Source organism: Phocoena sinus, chromosome 16 (assembly GCF_008692025.1).
Source record: "Phocoena sinus isolate mPhoSin1 chromosome 16, mPhoSin1.pri, whole genome shotgun sequence".
Lineage (NCBI taxonomy): Eukaryota > Metazoa > Chordata > Mammalia > Artiodactyla > Phocoenidae > Phocoena > Phocoena sinus.
This window is the reverse complement of record NC_045778.1, coordinates 33,197,758-33,219,361: the sequence shown is the minus strand read 5'-3', so window position 1 is coordinate 33,219,361 and position 21,604 is coordinate 33,197,758. Positions and strand designations below refer to the sequence as shown.

At 43.5% G+C, this 21,604-nt stretch overlaps 1 protein-coding gene across 6 annotated transcripts in view; it reads right to left on the bottom strand.

The window, feature by feature from the left end:
• Positions 1-228: 228 nt before the first annotated feature.
• The window catches only part of NRG3 (neuregulin 3), a 1,061,953-nt gene continuing 1,040,577 nt past the window's right edge, over positions 229-21,604 (bottom strand). For 2 of the 6 annotated variants that reach the window (XM_032607268.1, XM_032607270.1), the window contains exons 7-9: positions 12,246-12,373; positions 8,031-8,204; positions 229-2,022 (exon numbers count right to left, since the gene is read on the bottom strand). In XM_032607268.1, the coding sequence (XP_032463159.1) occupies positions 1,515-2,022; positions 8,031-8,204; positions 12,246-12,373 (810 nt within the window). In that variant the 3' untranslated portion in view covers positions 229-1,514. Of the gene's footprint in view, positions 2,023-2,265; positions 2,338-8,030; positions 8,205-12,245; positions 12,374-21,604 lie in introns of all 6 variants that reach the window. The other 4 variants (XM_032607269.1, XM_032607271.1, XM_032607267.1 and 1 more) reach the window with 3 other exon arrangements.

Sequence of the window (21,604 nt, the reverse complement as noted above, 5' to 3'; positions counted from 1 at the left end):
TCAAATACTATGCCTTTTTATTTAAAACAGTGTAAACATAACAACTCAACACCACCAATAATTGGAAAAAGACTGGTTATGTGAACACTAATGTCCTTGAATGCCCCGTGAAAATAAGGCTAAATGAAACAGACAAATCTTCAGAAGTTTCAGTTCACCTTAGCGGTGGTAAAAATATTGCTTTATTCCAAATGAACATACAACACAATTTACTGTTCTTTGGGGGGCTTCCTGTGAACTGAATAGGCTGGGTTTTGTGATTTCAACAATTTATTCTTTCCATATTAACCACAGAAGCCAATGTCTTGGTCCACGCGTAGTAGACTTGCTACAAAAAGTAATGAGGAAAATGAGAAAACAAAGGGTAACTAACTATCAATTTGATCATTGGCTTGTATAAATAATTGAAGTACGCATGATTCAAAATACACATCCCCAACTCGCCTTGTGATACTGATATCATTAATGAGCCAATAGCTGTTCCTCTCAAAAATATTCACATCAGAAAATAGTCTAGACATTGTCAAGAGTTTTATAGGACCCCACCATGCACGTGACCTTGATTTACTAACTGAACTTTATACTTAATGGAAAAATTTAAAGCGAACAGATCTAAGAGGGAAATTTTTTCTGAATATTAGATTCCCTGATGTTTCAGAACAAATTTTAGCAAGCTTAACGCACACACATGCACACACATACGCACGATGAACATATGTGCATACAGCATACCGGTGCTCGAGTGAGCAAGCCCAGACACACAGGCACACACACTGAGAAGTGCTCCTTTGGAGCCCCTAAACGATCTCAAACGAAAACATTTCTATTAGCTATTAGCATGATTTTAGTGACACGACAGTGTGATGTTTTTTGTCTCTTTTTCTGTAATAATTTCTTACCTCCCTCTGAGATTCTGTGCCTTCAAATTTCAGAGGAAGCTGGCACGTAAGAGTGGCTAAGATTGCCCCATGACTCCCTCTGTCTCCTGTCCCTCTCCTTCCAGAGTCTTTGTGCCATTCTTCAAAAAGTAAATAGAAAACACTACATTTGTCGACGTGACATAACCTGTGATGAGGCTGTCGAGTGAATAGAAATTTAGGGATTGGCAAGCCAAATGGCAAGGGCCATCTGCTCACTGGCATGCCCACCCTTGGGATACGTCTCTTCTCTTTGAAACCAGGTAACTGCCAGCACTTTTTCATGAGGTCACTGGCACTGTGGGGCTGAGAGTCTGAATTGCCCGCGTCTACTGAGAGCCAAAGAGGACAGTGTTGGGACTAAATGAAATTGTATTCAAAATTCTACCCAAAAGCTTTAGTGGTAAGCTTTATCCCTCCTGAGACGTTTCTTTCCCTTTAAAAAAATATTTTGTTAAAAAACACTATGAGGGTGATAGACTATTTGGTTTCTTCTAAGTAGATGCTCTTAAATTAATGCATATAAATAATTTGTATTTAATCTCCTCTCTTTCCTCTTGAGCAAAGCATAGAATGCACAGATTCTTACATCTCAGGTCACTTGGTCAATGCAGGGTCTCTGTGTATTTCATTTCTTAAGACAAATTGGGCCTCTCGTTCTGATTTGGCCGTGGAACTCAGGGGGAGAAAGGCTGTGTTTTCACTCGCACTGCCCTCGGTTTCTACGCTGGCCAGTTCGTAGTCTTCTGACCGCCTGGCACCAGTCAGAATTCGGATCTGCTCCTGGACAGTTTCTAGCAGTATTTTCACTTCTTGCTGTTCTGCTATAAGACAATCGCTGACTGGAATACTCACATTGACAATATCAGCAGAGTAGGAGTTTTTGCACCATTTGATGCTTTTGACTTCAGAAATCCCTGGCATTTGCATGCAGGTTTCCTCTAGACCCACTGAGGGGATGATGGGCACGGAACTGGCCCTTGGGGATGAATATCCCATCAGGTCCGTTTGATCCAAGCTATTAAAATAGGAGTTTGTCTCTCTCGAAGGCAGTTGCATATTTATTGATGCATTTTGTTGGGTTGTTAAACCACTGGATGAATACCTGAAGAAGAAACAAAGTGTTACGTATTCTGTGCTCTTCCCAGCTTCTTGAGAGCACTATTCAGTCAACAAAGCACTTTCCACATGCACCATCTCACTGAATTCTCACAGCAACCCCATGAGACGGATATTATGTTCCCAGTTAAACAGAGAAGTTAACTGAAGCTCAGATAGGTGAAGTGACTTGCCCAAGGTCACACAGAAAATAAGTGACAGACTGAGACTCAAACCCAGATCTTCTTACTTTAAGTCCAGGGATCTTTCAACACACCACAGCTGTATAGGCAGGTGGGATATAGTCTTCCTGACCTCTATCCTAGAATACAAAGTAAATGGGGATTGAGCAGGTAAGTGTGGCCCTTCCATAGTGACAAACAGGAAACCCATAACGGCATTACTCCACTCCATCAACCTGACCACCCTCTCAGCCCTGGTTTAGTCCAGTGTAGACTGCTTGTGGCCACCCTAGGTGGAGGCAATCAGGAAGCCCAATATTAAGCATCAAGGTACTAAAGTCCTGAGTTTCTCTGCTTCACACTGACTTTAGGGGGACCAAATCCAATCTCTTTAGGAACTGCCTCACTGCCAGTTTGCTGAGCCTAAAAGATGGGATGAGAGGCACACAGTTCCTCTGTCTGCCCAAGATGAACATGAAGTGAGTTCCACAGGGCCTCGACCAAGCTAGTAACGTTCCTCACATGGATTCCGGAGCCAAGTAAGGTAGTTCATGGGCGCATGGTAAAATGGCTTGTTGAGAACGCCAGCGTGCCGTTCCAAGTGGTTTAAATATGCCAGAATCTGGCTGGCCCCCCTCTTGCTTGTTCAGAGCTAGTGAATTTTCCATTGCCTCTGAACTTTCCAGTGCCAAAAAGTGAGGCGGGGATATCGTAGGTTCACGGAAATGTAGTTTGGGGACTTGAACAGTAGTATGTATTCTATTTCTCAATTCTTTTTCCTCAATTTTAACCTTAAACATTAAAATTTAAGCATAATCTAAACACGTTCGTCCTCAATATAATAAGTCTCATTCCCCTCGTCTTACACTATAATGTAAATAAAAATCATGTTTATACATGGAAAGAATAATTGCAATGAAGTGTGTCGCATACTAAATATTAGAAACCTTTATTGTAAAGACAAGATGGGAGCAATTTAGAGATCTGTCTTTCTGCCAGACAGTGTGAAAATATGGGGAACAAATTTAGGTGTTATTGTGTTCTACCCTCTCTTACTGAGCCTAGTACGGAGTTGGCAATCAATAAAGTTTGATTGAACGGACTCAGGAATACATGAACAGATCTTCAAGGTAAACACTCCCTTAATATCCCAGTCAACAAGAGCTAACAAACATTCACATAGAGCTTTCAAAAAGCACTTTCACCTCTAATTACCTCCACTGATGAAAAAGAAAACAAAACTGTGTGGTTTATTTATTACCACGTGATGGATAAATAAACTGGACTAAGGGATACCCCAAGGGCTTGCCCCAAATTACACCCTTGGTAAGCAGCAGAGGAAGAAGTTAAACCCACGTTGTCTTATGTTAATTGTTACTATCAAAGCCAGAAATGAGTGGGCATCTCAAACCTTTTTTGAGATGTAAAATCTTTACCTGCACCAATCATATAGCCACATACAAAGAAATTCCCTGGGGGACCTCAACGACTTTCTCCCTAGTGTTCTATGACTGCAAATCTGAACCTAAAGTTTCTGACCAATGAATCAATTTCAACAAGAAGAAAGGGGACAAATTGCGGGCTTTTGTGTTCTTTCCTTAGCACCATTAACGTGTGTGAAGATACAGAACGTCTGCTATCAGATTCACCAATGGCACAGAAAATTAAGGAGGGTAAGATCGTCTTTCACATGGATCATCATCAGAGTGTATCAGTGAGTAGAATCTACCAGGTTGAAATGGGATGGTGATAGTGCCAATTCTTAATACCTGGATCTAAACATTATTGGTAAAAATGATGGATAAGGGTGTAAGTGTCTTAGAGGATTCAGTCAATTGTTGACGCTTCAGCAAGTCCACAATGTGACACGACGTTGAAAAAATTAATAGTCTTGTTCAGGCTTCAGAGGCAACAACAGGCCTCTGACAAAACAAAGACCCTGAAGGGAGCTACATACCGAACTGCTGGACTACATGCAGGTCAGCAGAAACGGTGCTAACAAGTCTTGGGAACCAACAGGTAAGGAAGGGAATAAGTCACGAAGCTTCCTGGGCCTTGGGAATCTGGCCAAATCCCGGGGATCAGTGAGCATCCTGGGACTTACGACTAGAGATCAGAGCATTTATGATAATAGCCAGAGGGGCATATCTGCACGTAAGCAGTTTGCAGCTTGGCATTAAAAGCAGGATTCCTTCGGGCTGCACTCTGAACTCTCATCCATGGAGCGGGCACAACGCCCGGGACCTTCCAACTGGGACTCCAGATTGCTGTTCAAGGGACGTCACAGCGTTGCTTGCATCTGGATGGAGGTGCTTCCCCAATTTGGTGATTGTAAATACGTTTCTTTCTTACTGTTTTGCTTATCTCTGTGCTATAACTAACTAACGTAACAAGCTTTCTTCTTTCTTACTTAATTAAGTGTGGAGGGGTTACTTTGCCAACAAATCCTCCGAACTTGAGAGTGAAAGTAAGTCTTTCGGCAAAACACGTGACTACGAAGTAATCAAAGGCAGTTCAAGCCAAACTTGGAGCAGTCTTCTAATATGCCTGCGTGCTGACTGAAGGAGTTGACTTACACATCATCTCACAAGCCAGGTACGGATCACATGCTGGCAACAACTGACATCTGAAAGGCTGCCCTAACATGGAGATGCACTTTAAACAATTAGTCGTGTTTGGGATCAGAGAGGATTTCAGGTCTCACCACCATTACATGCTCTGGAATCTTAGGCAAACCCAGCAGCCTTACCTTAATTCTCTCATTAATTAAAACCATCAGGTAGCAATACTGATCTAGAGGGACTGCTCTGAGGACTCACTGAAGTAATGCCTCTTCACTATTCCTTTCCTTTCTGGAGTTGCTCTGAGTGTCCTAGCGCTGGTCTTTGATTAGGAGGTGATACTGCTCTCCAGAAGTTTAAGTGAGAGTTACATTTCTAGGCATGATTCTTGATTAGAAGATACTCAGAGTTCTGTATCCCTTCAGAGTCAACGACTCTGTCACACGTTTGATCCATGAGCCTGTCATTCATTGACTGTAAAACACCAGTTTGGACCAGTTGGACTGCCTTTCCTCCAATCCCTCAACAAAGCAATCACAAGTACATTTCCTCTGTAACTATGTGAGTCAAAGCATCCTTTTAAAGAGGGAAGATTTCAACAGTTAGTCATTTGGTTTGATTCCCAGTAATTCAGGGGTCAGGCCAAGAAATCAGTGTTTCCCCAGAGGACTCCAAGACCCAGTTCTTGGTGCATATGGAATTAGAATGAACTCACTAATTTGAAGGAATCTACTTCTCCCTCTGGAGCCATACAATTAGAGATTCCATTTACACATCACCATCCATGACTGTGACTTTTCTTCACATTCCTTTCCTGGTTTATTTAGTCAGAAAGGCCGGTGTTCAATCCATTTCTTTTACGTGGGCTATCCCACGTTGGGTTAAATTCTGCTATCTTTAGTGTGCTCATCTGGACACTTCCTGAAGAATAACTGAATATAAGTTTGTAAAGTTGCTATTTAAGTGAGGTGGATAATCAGCTTGTTTCGATCCCTTCTACTTTGAAGGTAGCAATCTAACTTTTGTGATTCCATCTCTTTCTGTCTAGTACATGATTCCATTAGTTTGATTTGCCTGACATAACCCAGTTCACAGTTCTGTGAGCCACTGCCATGGCTGTCATCAATCCACTGATCAGGGGAAAGGCTCTTGAAGAAGTTCCTGTCTACCTGACTCCCTCCTCGAGCTTCACTAAGTCAGGCACTGGGTTCAAGCTGGGTTGAAGTTAGTGTCAAGGAGAGACATCACATACACCGGGAATCTAAGTAGCAGACAGCACCCACATGCTTGATAAACAAGCAGCAGTTGGCTCTTGTAAATCATTCACTCCCCCTCCAGCCTAGGGCCAGATTTGAAGAGGGCCTTTAGCTGTGAAATTCTATTACCAATCCCATTTCCAGTCCGGAGAGACGGTCAGTCCCCCAGGAGTGGGAAATAGCTGTTGTCAAGAATTACGAATGAGATTGCTCCCTGAGACTCATGTGCTGAGCACACAGTGACTTAGAGTCACCGTTTATCAACATCAGGCGCATATCACATAGGAAAATACAGGTGGCTAGCCAATTGGAGAGAATATTCCAAACCCAACGATGATTGATCCCAAACAAAACAATAGCCGTAACAGTGCCCAACAGAAGAAAGACAGCATGGGCTGGGTTCTCTCTCCACTCACAAAATCTCTAACTTGATTTCACCTCACTCATTCTCACTCCAACGTTCACCCCAGGGGGGGGAAAAAAAAAAAAAAGAAACCTAAGTAACAGACATTATTCGTGATTTCAGAAGAAAAGTAATTAGGAAACATGATTAATTAGAGGCTAAATGCAAGCCCCTTTTCCAGATATAAGGCAAAGAGAAATGCAAACTACTTCTTGACTTGCATTATACATTTTGGACAACTTAGCTGTTATGTTGAATGTGTAAATCTCACCCCAGATCTTACCAAATATATTTTAGTCTATTTGGAATTGCTTCAAAATTACAAAATCCAGACACAGGCTATTCATTTCCTATCTTCTGGTCTCCCTACAGAAATCTGTTGCTGAGATTCGTCAGACATGGCACTGTTGCATACGTATCACCCAGAAGAAAAGACAAAGGTAAGAGTCTGGGACAGACCTCAAACCTGCTTTGGCTTTTAACTTGCTACAGACAGGGTGGAAAAATCACCCAGACCAAAGCAGCAAAGAAACCTAGCCTGGCTGATTCAGAGAGAGAAAAACTAGATGCAACGAGAACCTAGATGCGACAAGAACCTGGCTTGAGTGAGGAAATGGATTCTTGGCATTTCTGGAGTAAAGCCCGATTGCACTGCTCTTGAAATGAGTAAGAATAATGGTTCCTGTGACAATAGCTACAAGTACCCCTCCTCTGTTTACCACGTGTCAGGTACAAGCTCTTGACACATGTAATTTCTTTTTAATCTGCGCTACAACCCTCAGGAAAGCTGGTATTATTTTGTTCAATTTATAGACGAGAAAACGTAAGCTCAGATGATAAAACTTTCTCAAATTCATACAAGTAGTAAGGGGCAAAGATGAGATTTGAAATTCAGTCAGTTTGGATAAGGGCTGCCATACTTGGTTGAACAGCTTATGTCGGTTAGGTGAGTGGTGGCTAAAATTCATTCTACACTCCACTCACCATGCTATGAGCCCTATGAGGGTCTGTGTCCACTGAGAGGAAGGGACACTTTTTACACTGCAAGGATGAGCAACAGCCATGGAATCCAAAGCCAATTTTTCCATCCCTGCACCGTGAATGAAACTAGAGATCTGAGTTCAGCTAGCTGTGCCTTGACAATACTCTGTCAACACTGACTGAGACTTGTTCAAGAATGCTCGAAGGAGCAGATGCTATATATAAGTTACAGGTTATTGTTACGGTATTGTCCACAATAGTGATTAGAGAATTAAGCACTGTTTTCTTCCCAAACCTAAGGATGAAGGAACACTTTAGTTGTCCTAAGAAATCTCTGTGTTTTAAAATCAAAGACACATTCCCAGTTATTTTAGCAACTGCAATAATAACAGAGTGTCTAGATGTCTATATACTTAATGCTATATATCTTTTCCATCTACCATTTCCCTAATATCTATTTCCACTGTATCTGTTTTTTAAAGTTATTCTTTTGGGGAACAAAGGTGGAAGCAAGCATAAATAGCCAAATAATGATGAAATCAGTGAATAAAACCCCAAGGAACGTAATAACTCAATTTAAAACTATATCATTCATAACACCCTCCCTAAATTCCGTTGCTTTTAAGACCTACCCTTGGCAAGGTATCGTATCCTGGTCTGGGACCCTTGATTCCTCGAGTTGCTGATATGCTGGTCCCACGATTCCGCCCAGCCTACTTCGGGGTGAGGGGGGTGTCCTTCTGAAGGCATTCCTATGGAGCATACCACTCCTTTGCCCTGGGCTGCAGCAAGAGGAGAGAGTCCTGCTGGTGGAAAGAAAACCAACAAACACATTGATCACAGCAATAACCTCACAGGTGGCTGCTGAAACTTTTCAAGCACTGCATTTCCACCCTAGATCCTCAAAGTTCTAGGTCAGGCTCCCTCCATGCCTGTAGGATATATGTTAGGAGGGATCGCAGGTTGCTGGATCCATTTTATCTTTGGAGAGACTGAGAAGAAAAGCAGCTCCAGTCCTGTGTTTCTGGCTTTCCAGTCTGGAGCACAATGGACTAAAATAACACCAGCTTTCCAGCCAACGAGGTGCGCTTGAGGAATTCTCCAGCTCCTGATTCCCCTCCTCCCTCATTATCCAAGCTACAAAAGTGCCTTTAATAGAAATAAAAATGGCCTTGTTATTAAACACTGCCAAGAACTAAATCCAAGAAGCCTTAAGGGCTTTATGGGGAAAATTTCACTTGTGTTAGTGGTAGAATAAACCAACCTTATTTTAATTGCCTTTCTCTCCTTAATACATATGTTACTTTTGCAGTTCACTGTCTCAAATTTTCGTAAATCCTGGGAACCTAAATTATTTTTCTTTTGAGTTTGCTTTAACTTTTTTTTATTGAATGAAAGATTCTTTAAATTCTATAGTGCTTTACAATTTTCAGAAGTTTCACACACGTGATTTTACATAATCCCATAATAACCCTTTGAGTTTGCTTTTAATAAACATCTGATCGTACATTTTCTTGACCCATACATCCAAATACCCAAATAACCATGCCAGATGCCATCAAAGGGCAAGGCATAAACGGGATATACCTCAGGTAAGATCCCTACACAGATCACGTCAGACAAAGAGCTAGACTCTTTAGAGAAATCAGTTACTAATTTGACGCATTACTTATTCCATATCCATTCCTCCCGCCACCCCACTGAATTGACCCTACTACCATGTGAACTGTGAGAACTTTGTTCCTGTGCAGACATTCCATGAGATGCCAATAAGGAAACTTAGAATTTCTGCGTTCCTACTCATTTAGCTCTGAAAATAGCAATAAAACCACACACAGGAACAGCAAAAACATTTTCAAAATTTCAATGAAGTTCTATAGGAACCAGTCCCCCAAATGAATTTTACCCATATTACTACATTATTTGGAGTTCTGTAAGTTCCCCCCCACCACCAACGTTACTGTTATTTCCACTTAACAAATACAAAACTTCTCAAATATTATTTAAGGTCAGCATTTGAGAACCCGACAAATGAGTGCTAGTAGCCACCTTCCTGGTACGGGCAAGGCGAAATGATCACACTTTATAACTTCGTATTCGTCGAGCCCAACGTTAACTTCCTGAGTTTGTGCAAACACCAGATCATACCTGGCAACGTTATTACGACTTCATTCTTCATCATACTATTTCTGGGTTGAGTGTACTGAGTCCTAACATGCCTAACAACAAGGGACCTCTAGTTAGGTCACTAAGCCAACGAGTTTAAGGAGCTCTATAATAACTAATTTGTTTCCCTCCCTTCCAGCTTCTATCTGTACCATCCAGTGGCAATTGTGGAGTCCACAGGGTAGTCAGCCTTGGATGCTAGAATTAGCTGCATCCGGTCTGTATGGTACTGGGGAAAGTACTTGTATCAGTCAGAGTCCTGGGGGAAATAGATGGCACTCTATATTGGGTCATTTGGGAAGATTTTGCTATTTACAAAAGTGTGTTCACTGTTTGAGAAAAAAAAAAAAAAAAAAAAAAAAACAGGATACTACTGTACATAAGGGCTGGTAACAGTGGGAAGCTGTTACCATCCCTGTAACTGAAAGGACAGGGGGAAGGAGCAGTTATCTGACTGTAGAGAGAAAGGGCTTGTGAGAAGAAGACCTCTTGGCTAGTGCCAGAAACAGGGCTGTAGCTGAGAGAACCAGGCAGGGAGGGAGGGGGCAGAAGTGTTAGGACCTCACTGGCCTCCGCCCTGCCATAGCTTGCCTGTGCATCGCAAGAAACCAACAGAAGCCCAAAGGCAAGTGAGCCTGCTGCCCTCTTAGTGTACAAGGCAAGGCAGAAAAAGGTAGAGCCTAGAGGTGGGTGGAAGAGATGCAAATAAAGGCATTAGCACTTGTTTAGGTATTTTCATAGTATTGCTCTGGGGATTAAAAAAGTATGTAAAGTGCTTAGCAGGGAGTCGTCTGGCACTTAGTAGCTGCTCAACAAAGTAAATTCCCTTGATTCCTCTGCCCAAACTGACAACTCAAAGGCTCATACTAATCACTGAAAACCCTGGACTTATTTCACCTTAAAAAACCTACATGTACTGTCTATAAATGAGTTATATTGCCAAAATATAATGTAATAAGTATAACATGACGTAATAGACTTCTTCTTTAAAAAGAAAGAGGGGTTTTTTTTGGACTAAACATGAGAAATAATGGCTTTGAATTAACAGCCTTGTTTCATAAATGAGTTATCCAAAGGAGTCATATTTGCAGTGCACAAAAGAAATGAATTATTCATAAAAGTCTAGCAGTATGAGCTAGTAACCCGTCTTAAAAAAACAGTTCTATACCTATTGATCAATCAACTGTTCAAGCTTTCTAACCCAACGGCATTCAGGAAGTTACACAGCAGTTTGCAGGATGCATAAATCAGTGACTAGGTTATCAATCACGAAAACGTTTAAGTCTACTGCATGTTTTACAAAACAAAAGCTATGATATACGGAACTATAATTTACAAAGTTCTAAAAGCACTTTATAAATCAACCCTTGCCTATCTATCTATCAGGACGCAATGTATGCCAACAAATACTGCAATGTCATTGAACCAAATAAAAAAGAAGGTCTCTTAGAGACTTCCTTATTTGATCTGTGAGTGATTCCTAGAAACAAACCAAGAATTGTAGTTAATAACTAAAGCAGTTATCCAGTAGCCAAACATATTTCATCCTGTGTTGAAACCTTTTTTTAACTTAGCAAACCCTTGGTACCTCAGTCTCTACCCATGTAGATTAAGAATAAAAATCACCATCAAGTACTGGTGATTAGTATCAAGAGTGACATGAAAACCTCACAGTAAATGTGGCCAGCATCAAGAAAATCTTTTTTGGGGACTCCCTGAAAGGTGAGGGAGAAGTTAGTTTCCTTGAATAATGCATACTTCTCTCACGGTGGTTTTCAAAATATTGCCTACATGTATGAAAAATTGCCTACATCTATGAAAACCAAGGGTCAACAACATTTATCTTCCATTGCTGGGAACAATTGTTATTTTTTACCGTTTCCATTTAAAAAACTTTTAATCTCCATAATTAAGTATTTTTAAAATACTGTACCTCTTACTAAGAAAAGGAAGCTTAAATATTTGGACGGCTTCCACAAAGACTGACGACGTTATCAATACTTTTGGATGCACATAAACATAATGTCTGTTGTAGCAAGTATCAAATGTTGGCACTTTAGAACAAAACTTTCAATTTCTGGAGTTCCAGATTCCTTATGTATAAACACAGCATGTGACTAGAAGATGCTGAAGAATTTGCTCAGCCTCAGAATGCTGTAAAACTTCTATAAGATAACTTTATTTTTGGCTTTCTCCCCCGCGAAGAGCCCATTTTTACCGTCAGCTTGTTAAAAAGAGTCCCACCCCATTGATAATGGAAGATCTAATAAACCAAAGGAGAGAAAGTTTTCTTTGTGTGAGAGCCATGTTGGAAGACCTGGAGCATGTCCTATCAGCTGCCTAGGGAAGAATTAGTCATTAAATTTGCAGACAGTGATAAGGCAGGCTGGGAAAAATCATGTTTTTAAGATTGCAATAGTTTCATTCACTGGTCTGTGTCTGCAGACTTGATGGGTGCTGTTAATAGTACCTTTAGGCTTCCTCTAGGGGCACTGCTGCCTGCTGGTATCTTTGCTTTGCCTGCCAGCAGCTGCTTGAGCATCCACTGCATGGGGAACTACAGGAGAAGCAAGAACGATCATCTCTCCTGAATAATGTTGTCATTCCTCGGCATGTGTTGTCCAGTGTTATACATTGTGTCAACGCACCCGTTCCCACCATGATTGATTAGCTACCTGTACCTGTGGTGTTTGACAGATTGGCTTCCTCTGTTGGGAGAAGGGACCTCTGGGAATGACTGGGGGCCGGCAAAACTTGACTCCATCATTTTCTCCAATGCAGTCACGGGATGCCTTTCCGCCTTTGAATACTGTGGGAAATCACATGCACAGAGTTGAGCTGGAGGAGCAGTTATGAGAGCAGGGCCTCTGACACTACAGCTGGGTATCAAAGTTAATGTTACTGGAACTCACCAGTAACTTTTCCACTGGGCACCTGATCAGGAGAATGACAAAAACACCATTTTCATCCCATTTCTCACACACTGAATATGCTCTCCCCTCTTGCCCCCAAAGCTCTTTGTGATTAGATAAGGTCCATTCAACAGGGTTCTTCACGTTAGAATCCTAAGTCTATCTTTTCGTTTCAGTCTTTACCCATGGCACACTATGCCTGAGAGCCAAAATCACACATATTTTTTTATTGGAGTATAGTTGATATACAATATTATATAAGTTAATACAAGGAATTTTTAATTCAATGCACATTTTACAAAATATTAGTAGATGGACTACTAACAATAGGGATTCAATAAATGCTAATTGAGTGAACGTCACAAGTCTCAGATTTATGGAAGGCTTTGATTTAGAGTATCTGCCCACTACTCTCCACTGTTTCTCTCTTTCAGCCTGATACCAGGTAATTACCATGTCTAATAAGAGAAGCGTGTGAACAGTTTACTCTTTATAGTTATTAACCCTTGGTTTCACCTTTGACTATGAGATATCACAAGGCAGGGGCCTAAAGAAAACCCTATAGCTATGGCATATTGAGAAAAACTTTGCTCCCAGAGAAATATCACATGGCATCTCAATTAGGCAGCAGTTGTCAAGTTTAACACTCCCTGGACACTTGGCACTTGAACAAGCAACAAGGATCATCAAGTTTCTTTTCTAGAAACTCCAATGAAAACTATGCTGAGAAATGACATTTTTTGAAGGCTAATGACCAAATTAGATTTTGAAATCCAGATATTCACATGTAATATATGAACAAGAATTTCACAGAAAAACAAAGATAGATATGCAGAATACACACAAAAAAGTATATACCTGAACTCACTGTAGAGGTGAAAATCAGAATAGAGAACGTTAAATTTCAGGAGTACTTAGTTAAAGGCAAAGGTTCAAGGAAAATAGAGTTGGTGCCAATTTGTTGGGGGTACACATTGGCAATGTGTTGCAAAATATTAAATACAGGTACGCTGATGCAGAGTACTGGTACTCTTTGATGTAGATTACTACTTCTAGGGATTTCCATCATTAATTGTAAAAGCTGGAAATGATATAATCAGCAAAGTTTGTCAGTGGTACGATTTTTAATAACAAAAGGGAAAGCAAACACAAAAGAGAAGCAACTGGAAACAACAGAAATGGCCACAAATATTATACAGCCATTGAATAAAATCAAAGTATGAAAAGTATGCATAATATGAATCCACATGTGCAAATAAGGAAAATGCAGTAAACAGATGTATATATAAGTGTGTGTATATACAAACATTTAGCTTTGTGTGTGTATGTATATATATATATATATATATATATGTATAGATTTTGTATGTACATATACATATGTTTGTGCATGTGTTTGCACGTGTGTGTGTGCACACAACCACACGGGATGAAGATGGGAAACAAAAGTAAACTATTAACTAGGTGTTATCCTTGGGAAAAAGTATATTGGTGGGTATGGGCTATGGAGACTAGGAAAATTGTCAAGGTTATGTAAGTAACTTTAAGTTCAAAATCTCTAACTAAATTGTTTTCTTTTTAAGTACTTCCAAAACAAACCACATAGTGTTAGTAATGACCACATCTTGAATCAGAATATGAATTCTACAAAATGGACTTAACAGAAGCTATTCAGACTTCTTGCAAAATGGAGTGAGTTGACATGGAACAGAAAGAAGACACGGAGATAATTTGGAAAAGGTGGTTGTTTTCAACAGCCCCAGGTTACAAAGATCCAAAAAATGATGGAAATACCTTCACATGTACTACTTTGTTGACTAATTAAGTTGTTTATCATAAATCATCCATGGAAAAAGTGAACTGAATCAACATGTTATTGAAATGTAAACAACATCCTGAATTTCTATTTCTAGACTTCCAGGTTCTATAAAAGATCTACTAGAATTTTTTTTTTTTTCTCCCAACTTTTGATAAGTTGCTTGAGAAGACAAACTCAGATGGTTGGAAGCCTCAGCTATAGACACAGGCGAGATTATCTGGAGACATCTGTGGCAAGTTGGAGGGGGTAACTTCTGTGCTACTTCTGCAGAGGGCTATCAGTGGGTGACATCAGCCAGCGTTTCTTAGCACACCCACATTTTCTAGAGAAATTGCCAAATCATTCAAAGTCAGCAGCCCATTCCTTTTTCAAAAACAATGTATGTCAAAAAGCCTAGTTCAGGGCTTCCCTGGTGGTGCAGTGGTTGAGAGTCCGCCTGCCGATGCAGGGGACACGGGCTCGTGCCCCGGTCCGGGAAGATCCCACATGCCGCGGAGCGGCTGGGTCCGTGAGCCATGGCCGCTGAGTCTGCGCGTCCAGAGCCTGTGCTCCGCAACGGGAGAGGCCACAGCAATGAGAGGCCCGCGTACCGCAAAAAAAAAACAGAACAAACAAACAAAAAAAAAGCCTAGTTCAGCTTTGGGGCCATTGGTTCAGAGCCTCTGCTTTGAATGAGACTTTTGATCATGAGAGCTAGAGGGCCTTGTTCAAAATCTGGGATAAAAGTCTTGAATAGAATCAACCTCTTACTTGTTCTGCTTATTCATGGCATTCATAATAGATATAATGTTCTAAATCTTTTCTTTCAAATGCTTAGATTATTATTATACTATGCAGTTGCTTTCACTGGTATTATTGTGGTCCATTAACAAAAATTTGTCTCCAAAATTGATTATTTTGGATTTTTCTCTCATAGCCTTTTTGAGAATCGTTTTCATTTCAGTGGCTACATTTAATCTGAGATGCAGGTTTAAATTGCTGGTACCCCAATCCAAGGTTAGTTGAGACAAGTGGGAACACAAAAAAACCTAATAATTTGGTAATCCTTCAAACTAATATCCCATACGTATTGGCTCAAAGGAATTTAGACATAGATTCCAGTTTTCAGATCTGACAAAGAGCTTAGAAATCATCATTCCTGTCCTTAAAATAAGAGAAAAGCTGAACAAACAAAATCAATGGCTATTCTTACATCCAAATTGAGGTGGCAAACCACCCCTCTAAAACCTGGAAAGACAAGTGAATACAGAGAATCAGCCCAGATCACCTTGAGACAGCCTGGGAGCCTTTGCTGCGGTGCCTGCACCTGGACAAACGCCTCCTCCAGCACCAGAATACGAAGAATCTATTCAGGACTAACAATAACCTCGTGCATGCTCAGAGCTGGGGCAAATTATGAACGACAAGATACAAAACACCAAAAACCAAACTGTCACTTCTGAGATGCCCGGAGCAAAAGCAGGGTACTGCACATGCGCCCTGCACACAGCATCACCAAAGGGGTGGGCAGACCACCTAAGCCGACCCCTGGACCCGCCCCTACCTTCACTCCATACAAGGAACCAGCTCGCCCCAGCTCAGGGAGCGAGCAAGGGAAACTGTTACTTGTTCTCACCCGCTCCTGCTGCAGCACTGAGTCCCAGTAAAGCCTTGCCTGAATTTCTCGTCTGGCCTCTTATCAATTTCTGTTAAGGAGGCCAAGAATCCTGGTCAGTAACATACTTTGTTGTGACTCTGCCGGCACATTCTTCCATTCCCGGGTGGGGATCTGGGTACCTCCGGGACCACCGACCACCGAATGCAGCTTCCCAGTGGGTGACAGGCGGCCACCTGAACCTCCTGTTTCAGCGTCACCACGTTTGGTAAGTCTGCCTTCCTGGCCCCTGAGGGCCTCAGTACCCTCATTCAGGCGACGCTTGTCCCCCTCCCCTTTGCCCTTTTTCCCTCAACACTTTCCCTTTCCCTCTCCTGAAATCTCTCTACTTCTTTCTCTGTCCTCTCCTACTTCTCTGTCTTATCCTCCCGCGACAGTAGACGTCGGGCAGCTACAGCATCATTGCTCTCAGCTTGTGAGACCTGCTCCCTCTGGCCGGCGACAGCTCACCTTGACAGGTCACAAGCAGAGGTGGGAGAGGCTCGCCTCACACCAAGCAGACCTTGGTCCAGTGGGCCTTCCCTGATGGGAGATACATGAGAGTGACAGAGGTTCAATCCTCCTATCACGTAGTGGCTGGACGTCCGATCCTCCCAATATTCTCACCTTTCTTTTCCTCTGCCAAGAGAAGTCTCATTGGGAACAGGCTGAAGCGGCAGATTTCTATATACTGGTGTATGTGTGGGTGAGAGTCCCACCTGTGGGTTGGCGACCCGCAGACGATGTACAACTGGCTGGTTTCGGGGCTTGATCACCTGGTGGGCAGTGGACAGGGTGCTCCCTCCTTCACTGGCCCTTTCTGGAAGTGCACAGGCTGGTGCCTGAATAGACACCCTCGGGGGGCAGGCTGAAAAGGCAATCTCTTCCTGTCTCTTTTTTTTTCAGTCTTTTCTGTCCCTCCTCTCCTGTCCTCTCCCTTGGTCCTCATTACCTATACTCCCATCCCCTTCATCCTGGAGACTCCTTGTCTGTGTCACTCACTCTGGGGAGGGAATTCTGTGATCTCCTTTGTCGTTACACTAGACCTCGACTCCACCCGGCCCCCAGGATCTCTAGTTGTTAGCTTCCAGATTTATATGTAAGCATGGGAGATGCCCAGGGAATCCCCAGAGATTCACCTCTGGGTTGCAGTCTTAACAATTGGAGACAGTAAAGAACTAAGCTGATTTTCTTTTGCAACACGGCCTGGTTCCCGTATACCTTGGGTGACCAGGAGAAGTGGATCCCTTAAATTTAACACCATTTTACAACTGGACCTATTTTGTAAGCAGTCTTAAAAATGGGGAGAGGTCCCATATGTGTAGGCCCATACGTGTAGCCTCCAGACCGAGGGATTCCTGTGGTTTATATGTAGCCTCTCTTCCTGTGTTGCCCCCAAAAGATTCAGAGCCAGGCGTTCTCACAGACCCCCTTCTTTCAACTGCCGACTAGCCATCGGGGTACTAAGCCTCCTTCTCAGGCCCCCCTTTCTTCTTCCCCTTCACCATCTTCTTCAACTCCCAGACCCCCACCTTTCCCTGTCAAGTCAGAAACTCAAAAATCGGAGCCCCTCGCGTTTCCTCCAATGGGGCTCTGATGAGGTTCAAAGTTAGCCACCACTTTTGCCCCACAAGGCCTTTACCCCTTCTGGGAGGTAGCTAATGGGAATGGAAGGATTACTAGAGTACATGTCCCCTTCTCGATGGGGGACTTAGGAATCTGTAAGGAGAGGTTTGGCAGGTTCTCAGAGAACCCTGACAAATTCATCAGGCTGGGGTTAACATTCTCTCTTACCTGGCAGGACACCATGGTTATTCTGGCCCAGTTGCACCCCGGATGAAAAGGAGCATATACCGAGAAAGGCCAGGGAACACATAGATGGCCTACTGGTCACCTATCCACACCGCCAAATTTATCAGGCCGGGGGGGACGCAATCCCAGAACGTGACCCACACTGGTACAATGAAGATCGTGTAGGCCAGGCTAGGATGAGACATTAACTCATCTATCAGAAGGAATGAAAGGTATCTGGTGAAGCCTGTAAATGATAAGATCCCAGAGGTTACACAGGAAAAAAGATGAAAAGCTGGCAGTCTTCCTGAGCCAGGTGACAGAGCCATCCAGGAAGTACACCAATTTAGACCCTGAGTCTGCACAAGGGAGGACACTGTTGGCCATACATTTTATCACCCAGGCCTCTCCTGATATCAGGAGAAAGTAACAAAAGCTTGAGGCTGGGCCGCAAACCCCATGGTCAACCTTGGTAGAGGAGGCCTTCAAGGTCTACAGCCATCAAGACTTAACAGAAAAGGCCAATAAGGATAAGAGGCTGATAAAGAAGACGCAGCTTTTGGCCCCTCTGATCCACCCACCACCTCGAGGGGACCCTAGAAGGCCGCGAAGGCTGGACAGACCACCAAGAAGCCGCCTGGGCACAAACCAGTGTGCCTTTTGTTGGAAGGAGGGGCACTGGAAGGGGGAACGTCCTGAGCACCCTCCTGTGGGACGCCAGAGGGGCAGCCCCAACCCCAGTTCCTTGTGAATCTCTCAGATGAGAGATTCCCACATACCGACTGATGGGGCGAGTGCCTGCCTGGCTCCAGATCCTATTCGTTCCATCCTCATCACTCCAGCGGAGACTCAGGTCACCCTTGACGTCGGGGGTAGGAGAACTGAATTTCTTGTAGACACTGGAGCCACCTCCTCTGTTGTGACTAGGCCGGCCCCCTCCCCAACCGTGACTCTACCGTGACGGGAGTTGACGGACAGCCAAAGGTAAGGCGATTTACATCTCCCCTTGCCTGCAGAGTCGGGTCTGTTATCATTACTCCTTTTTGTATACGCCACAATGCCCTGACCCCTTCCTTGAAGAGATCTGCTAAATAAATTAGGAGCTAGTATATTCGTAGTCCAACGAGGTAGAAAATTCAAATAAAGAATGTGCATCTATTAGTAGCCCCAGACGACCCATGTGCTGGTCATCAAAATACTCCCCAAGACCTCCCCGCAAGAAATTAGAGAACAGGTAGATCCTGCAGTTTGGGATACCTTGGTTCCAAGAAGGGCAAAACATGTTTTCCCAATGAAAATAAGGTTAAGGCCGAGGGAAAGGACCCTGAAAGAGACAGTATCTTTTAAAGCCTGAAGCCCTGATGGGGATCCAATCACCGCTCACCAAATTCCTAAAACACGGACACATCAGGCCCTGCTGATCCCCTTACAACACCCTGATCCTCCCTGTTCAGAAGCCTAACAGGGAGCGTCCGTTTGTGCAAGACTTGCGAGCAGTGAATGAGGCAGTCATCCCTATTCACCCAATGGTGCCAAACACATCCTCCTCGCCCAAGTATCGGGAAATGCTCAGTATTTCTGTTTTGGACCTCAAAGATGCATTTTTCTGTATTCCCCTACATCCAGACTCTCAATGCCTTTTTGCCTTTGAATGGAGGGACCCTGACACCCTGGAGGCTACCCAATATACCTGGACAGTCCTTCCGCAGGGTTTTCGGGACAGCCCCCATCTTTTTGGAAATGTGTTAGCAAGGGAACTGAGCCTTGAGAAGGGAACTCTGCTACACTATGTTGATGATTTATTGATAAGTAGTGAGACCAAACAAGATTCAGATCAGTATACTGCTAGGGTCCTAAATTTTCTGGCAAAAAGGGGATATAAAGTGTCTCCAACCAAGGCTCTGATCTCACAACAACAGGTTTAGTATTTGGGATTTGTTTTGACCCCGGGGGGAAAGAGCCCTGGCCATAGACAGAAGAACAGTAATTAGTGCACTACCATCTCCAACCACAAAGAGGCAACTTGGAGGCTTTCTCAGGATGGCTGGGTTCTGTCATATCTGAGTTCCAAATTATGGCCTTATAGCAAAACCCCTACAGGAGGTTCTAAAGTGAGAAGAAAGGGAGCCCCTTCAATGGAATAGGGACCACCAGCAGGCCTCTGAGATTCTAAAGACTGCATTGAGTAGAGCACCAGCCCTTTACCCTATACCTTCATGAGAGGTCAGGGATAGCACTAGGAGTCCTGACCCAAAAGCTGGGACTGGATCAGAGACCAATGGCTTACTTTTCAAAACAACTGGATTCAGTGGCCCTGTGATGGCCAAGCTGCCTGCGGGCAGTAGCTGTCACAGCCCTGTTGGTCGGTGAGGCTTCCAAGCTCACCCTGAGACAACACCTAGATGTATTAACGCCTCATTAGGTACAGTTTGTACTGGAAGTCACAGGACATCATTGGTTGACTGGAGGAAGGTTAACAAGATATCAGGCCCTCCTAATGGACACCACCAACATTACCTTTAAAGGTGTGTCAAACCCTGAACCCGGCAACTCTGCGTCCAGCTGTTGAGAGTGGAGACTTAGTGTGTTCGTATATAGAGACCACAGAACAGACTTACTCCAGCAGGTCTGATCTTTTAGATGAGCCACTTGACAGCCCTGAGGTCGAATGGTTTACTGATGGGAGCAGTTTTATAGAAATGGGAACCCGAAAGGTGGGGTATGCCACAGTCAGTCTCGGTGAAGTCACAGAAGCCAAGGCCCTGCCACCCGGGACATACAGGTCAACCGCTAGAAACTCTCTCATAAAGATTTAATTTCTGGCTCTTTAGAAGCAGTGCGGCTCCCGACGCAGGTGGCAGTGATCCACTGTAGGGGCCATCAGAGGGATGGATCTAACGTTAGCCAAGCAAAGCCGACTGGATTGCAAAACAGGCAGCTCTACTGCAAGAGCCTGAGCAAGTTATGGCCCTAGTGATTGCCCCCCTGCGCCGAACTCCCTAGCCTTCCCCAGTATTCCCCACAGGAAAATGCTGAGAAGTGGGGCTATGAGAAAGGAAGCACAGGCTGGTATAAAAAGGAGAATAAGGTTCTAATCCCTGAGGCCCAACAACGGAAACTCACTAAGAGCTTACATGATGCCACCCACCATGGGAGGGTTGCACTGTGGGACTTGATGCAAAAGGCTTTTTCAGGGAAGGGGATTAAAAGAACAGTAAAACAAGTAATGCTTGCCTGTGCTTATGTGTCCGTAATAAACCACAGGCCCATCCAATCCCCCCTTTGTTACTCAGGCCAGTTCAATGCTGAGGGACATACCTGGGGGGAAGACTGGCAGTTAGATTTCACCCAGATGCCCCTGTTGTCAGGATATAAATATCTTCTTGTGTTCGTTGATACTTTCACGGGATGGGACGAAGCCTTCTCCACTCGATCTGAAAAGGCTACTGAAGTCTGTAAGTCCCTTTTACAAGAAATAATTCCTCGGTTGGGACTTCCAAAGTCCCTCCAGAGCGATAACGGGCCCTCTTTTATAGCCAGAATCACACAGGGACTCACAATGGCCCTAGGGATAGACTACAAGCTACACATCTCTTGGCACCCCCAGTCTTCAGGGAAGGTAGAGAAAATGAACCATCCTTTAAAGGAAGCCTTAGCAAAGCTCTGCCAGAGACTCGTGAACCCTGGACCAACCTGTTTCCTACTGCACTCCTCAGGGTCCGTGTAGCCCCCAGTTATAGTCTGAGGCTTAGCCCATCTGAAATGACCTATGGGAGGCCTTTTCTTACTGCTGACATTCTGCTGGATGAGGAAGTGGGTCAGACCCTGAGGTATATTATTATTAATCTAGAACACGTTCAGAAGGCAATCCAGGACTACGCCAAC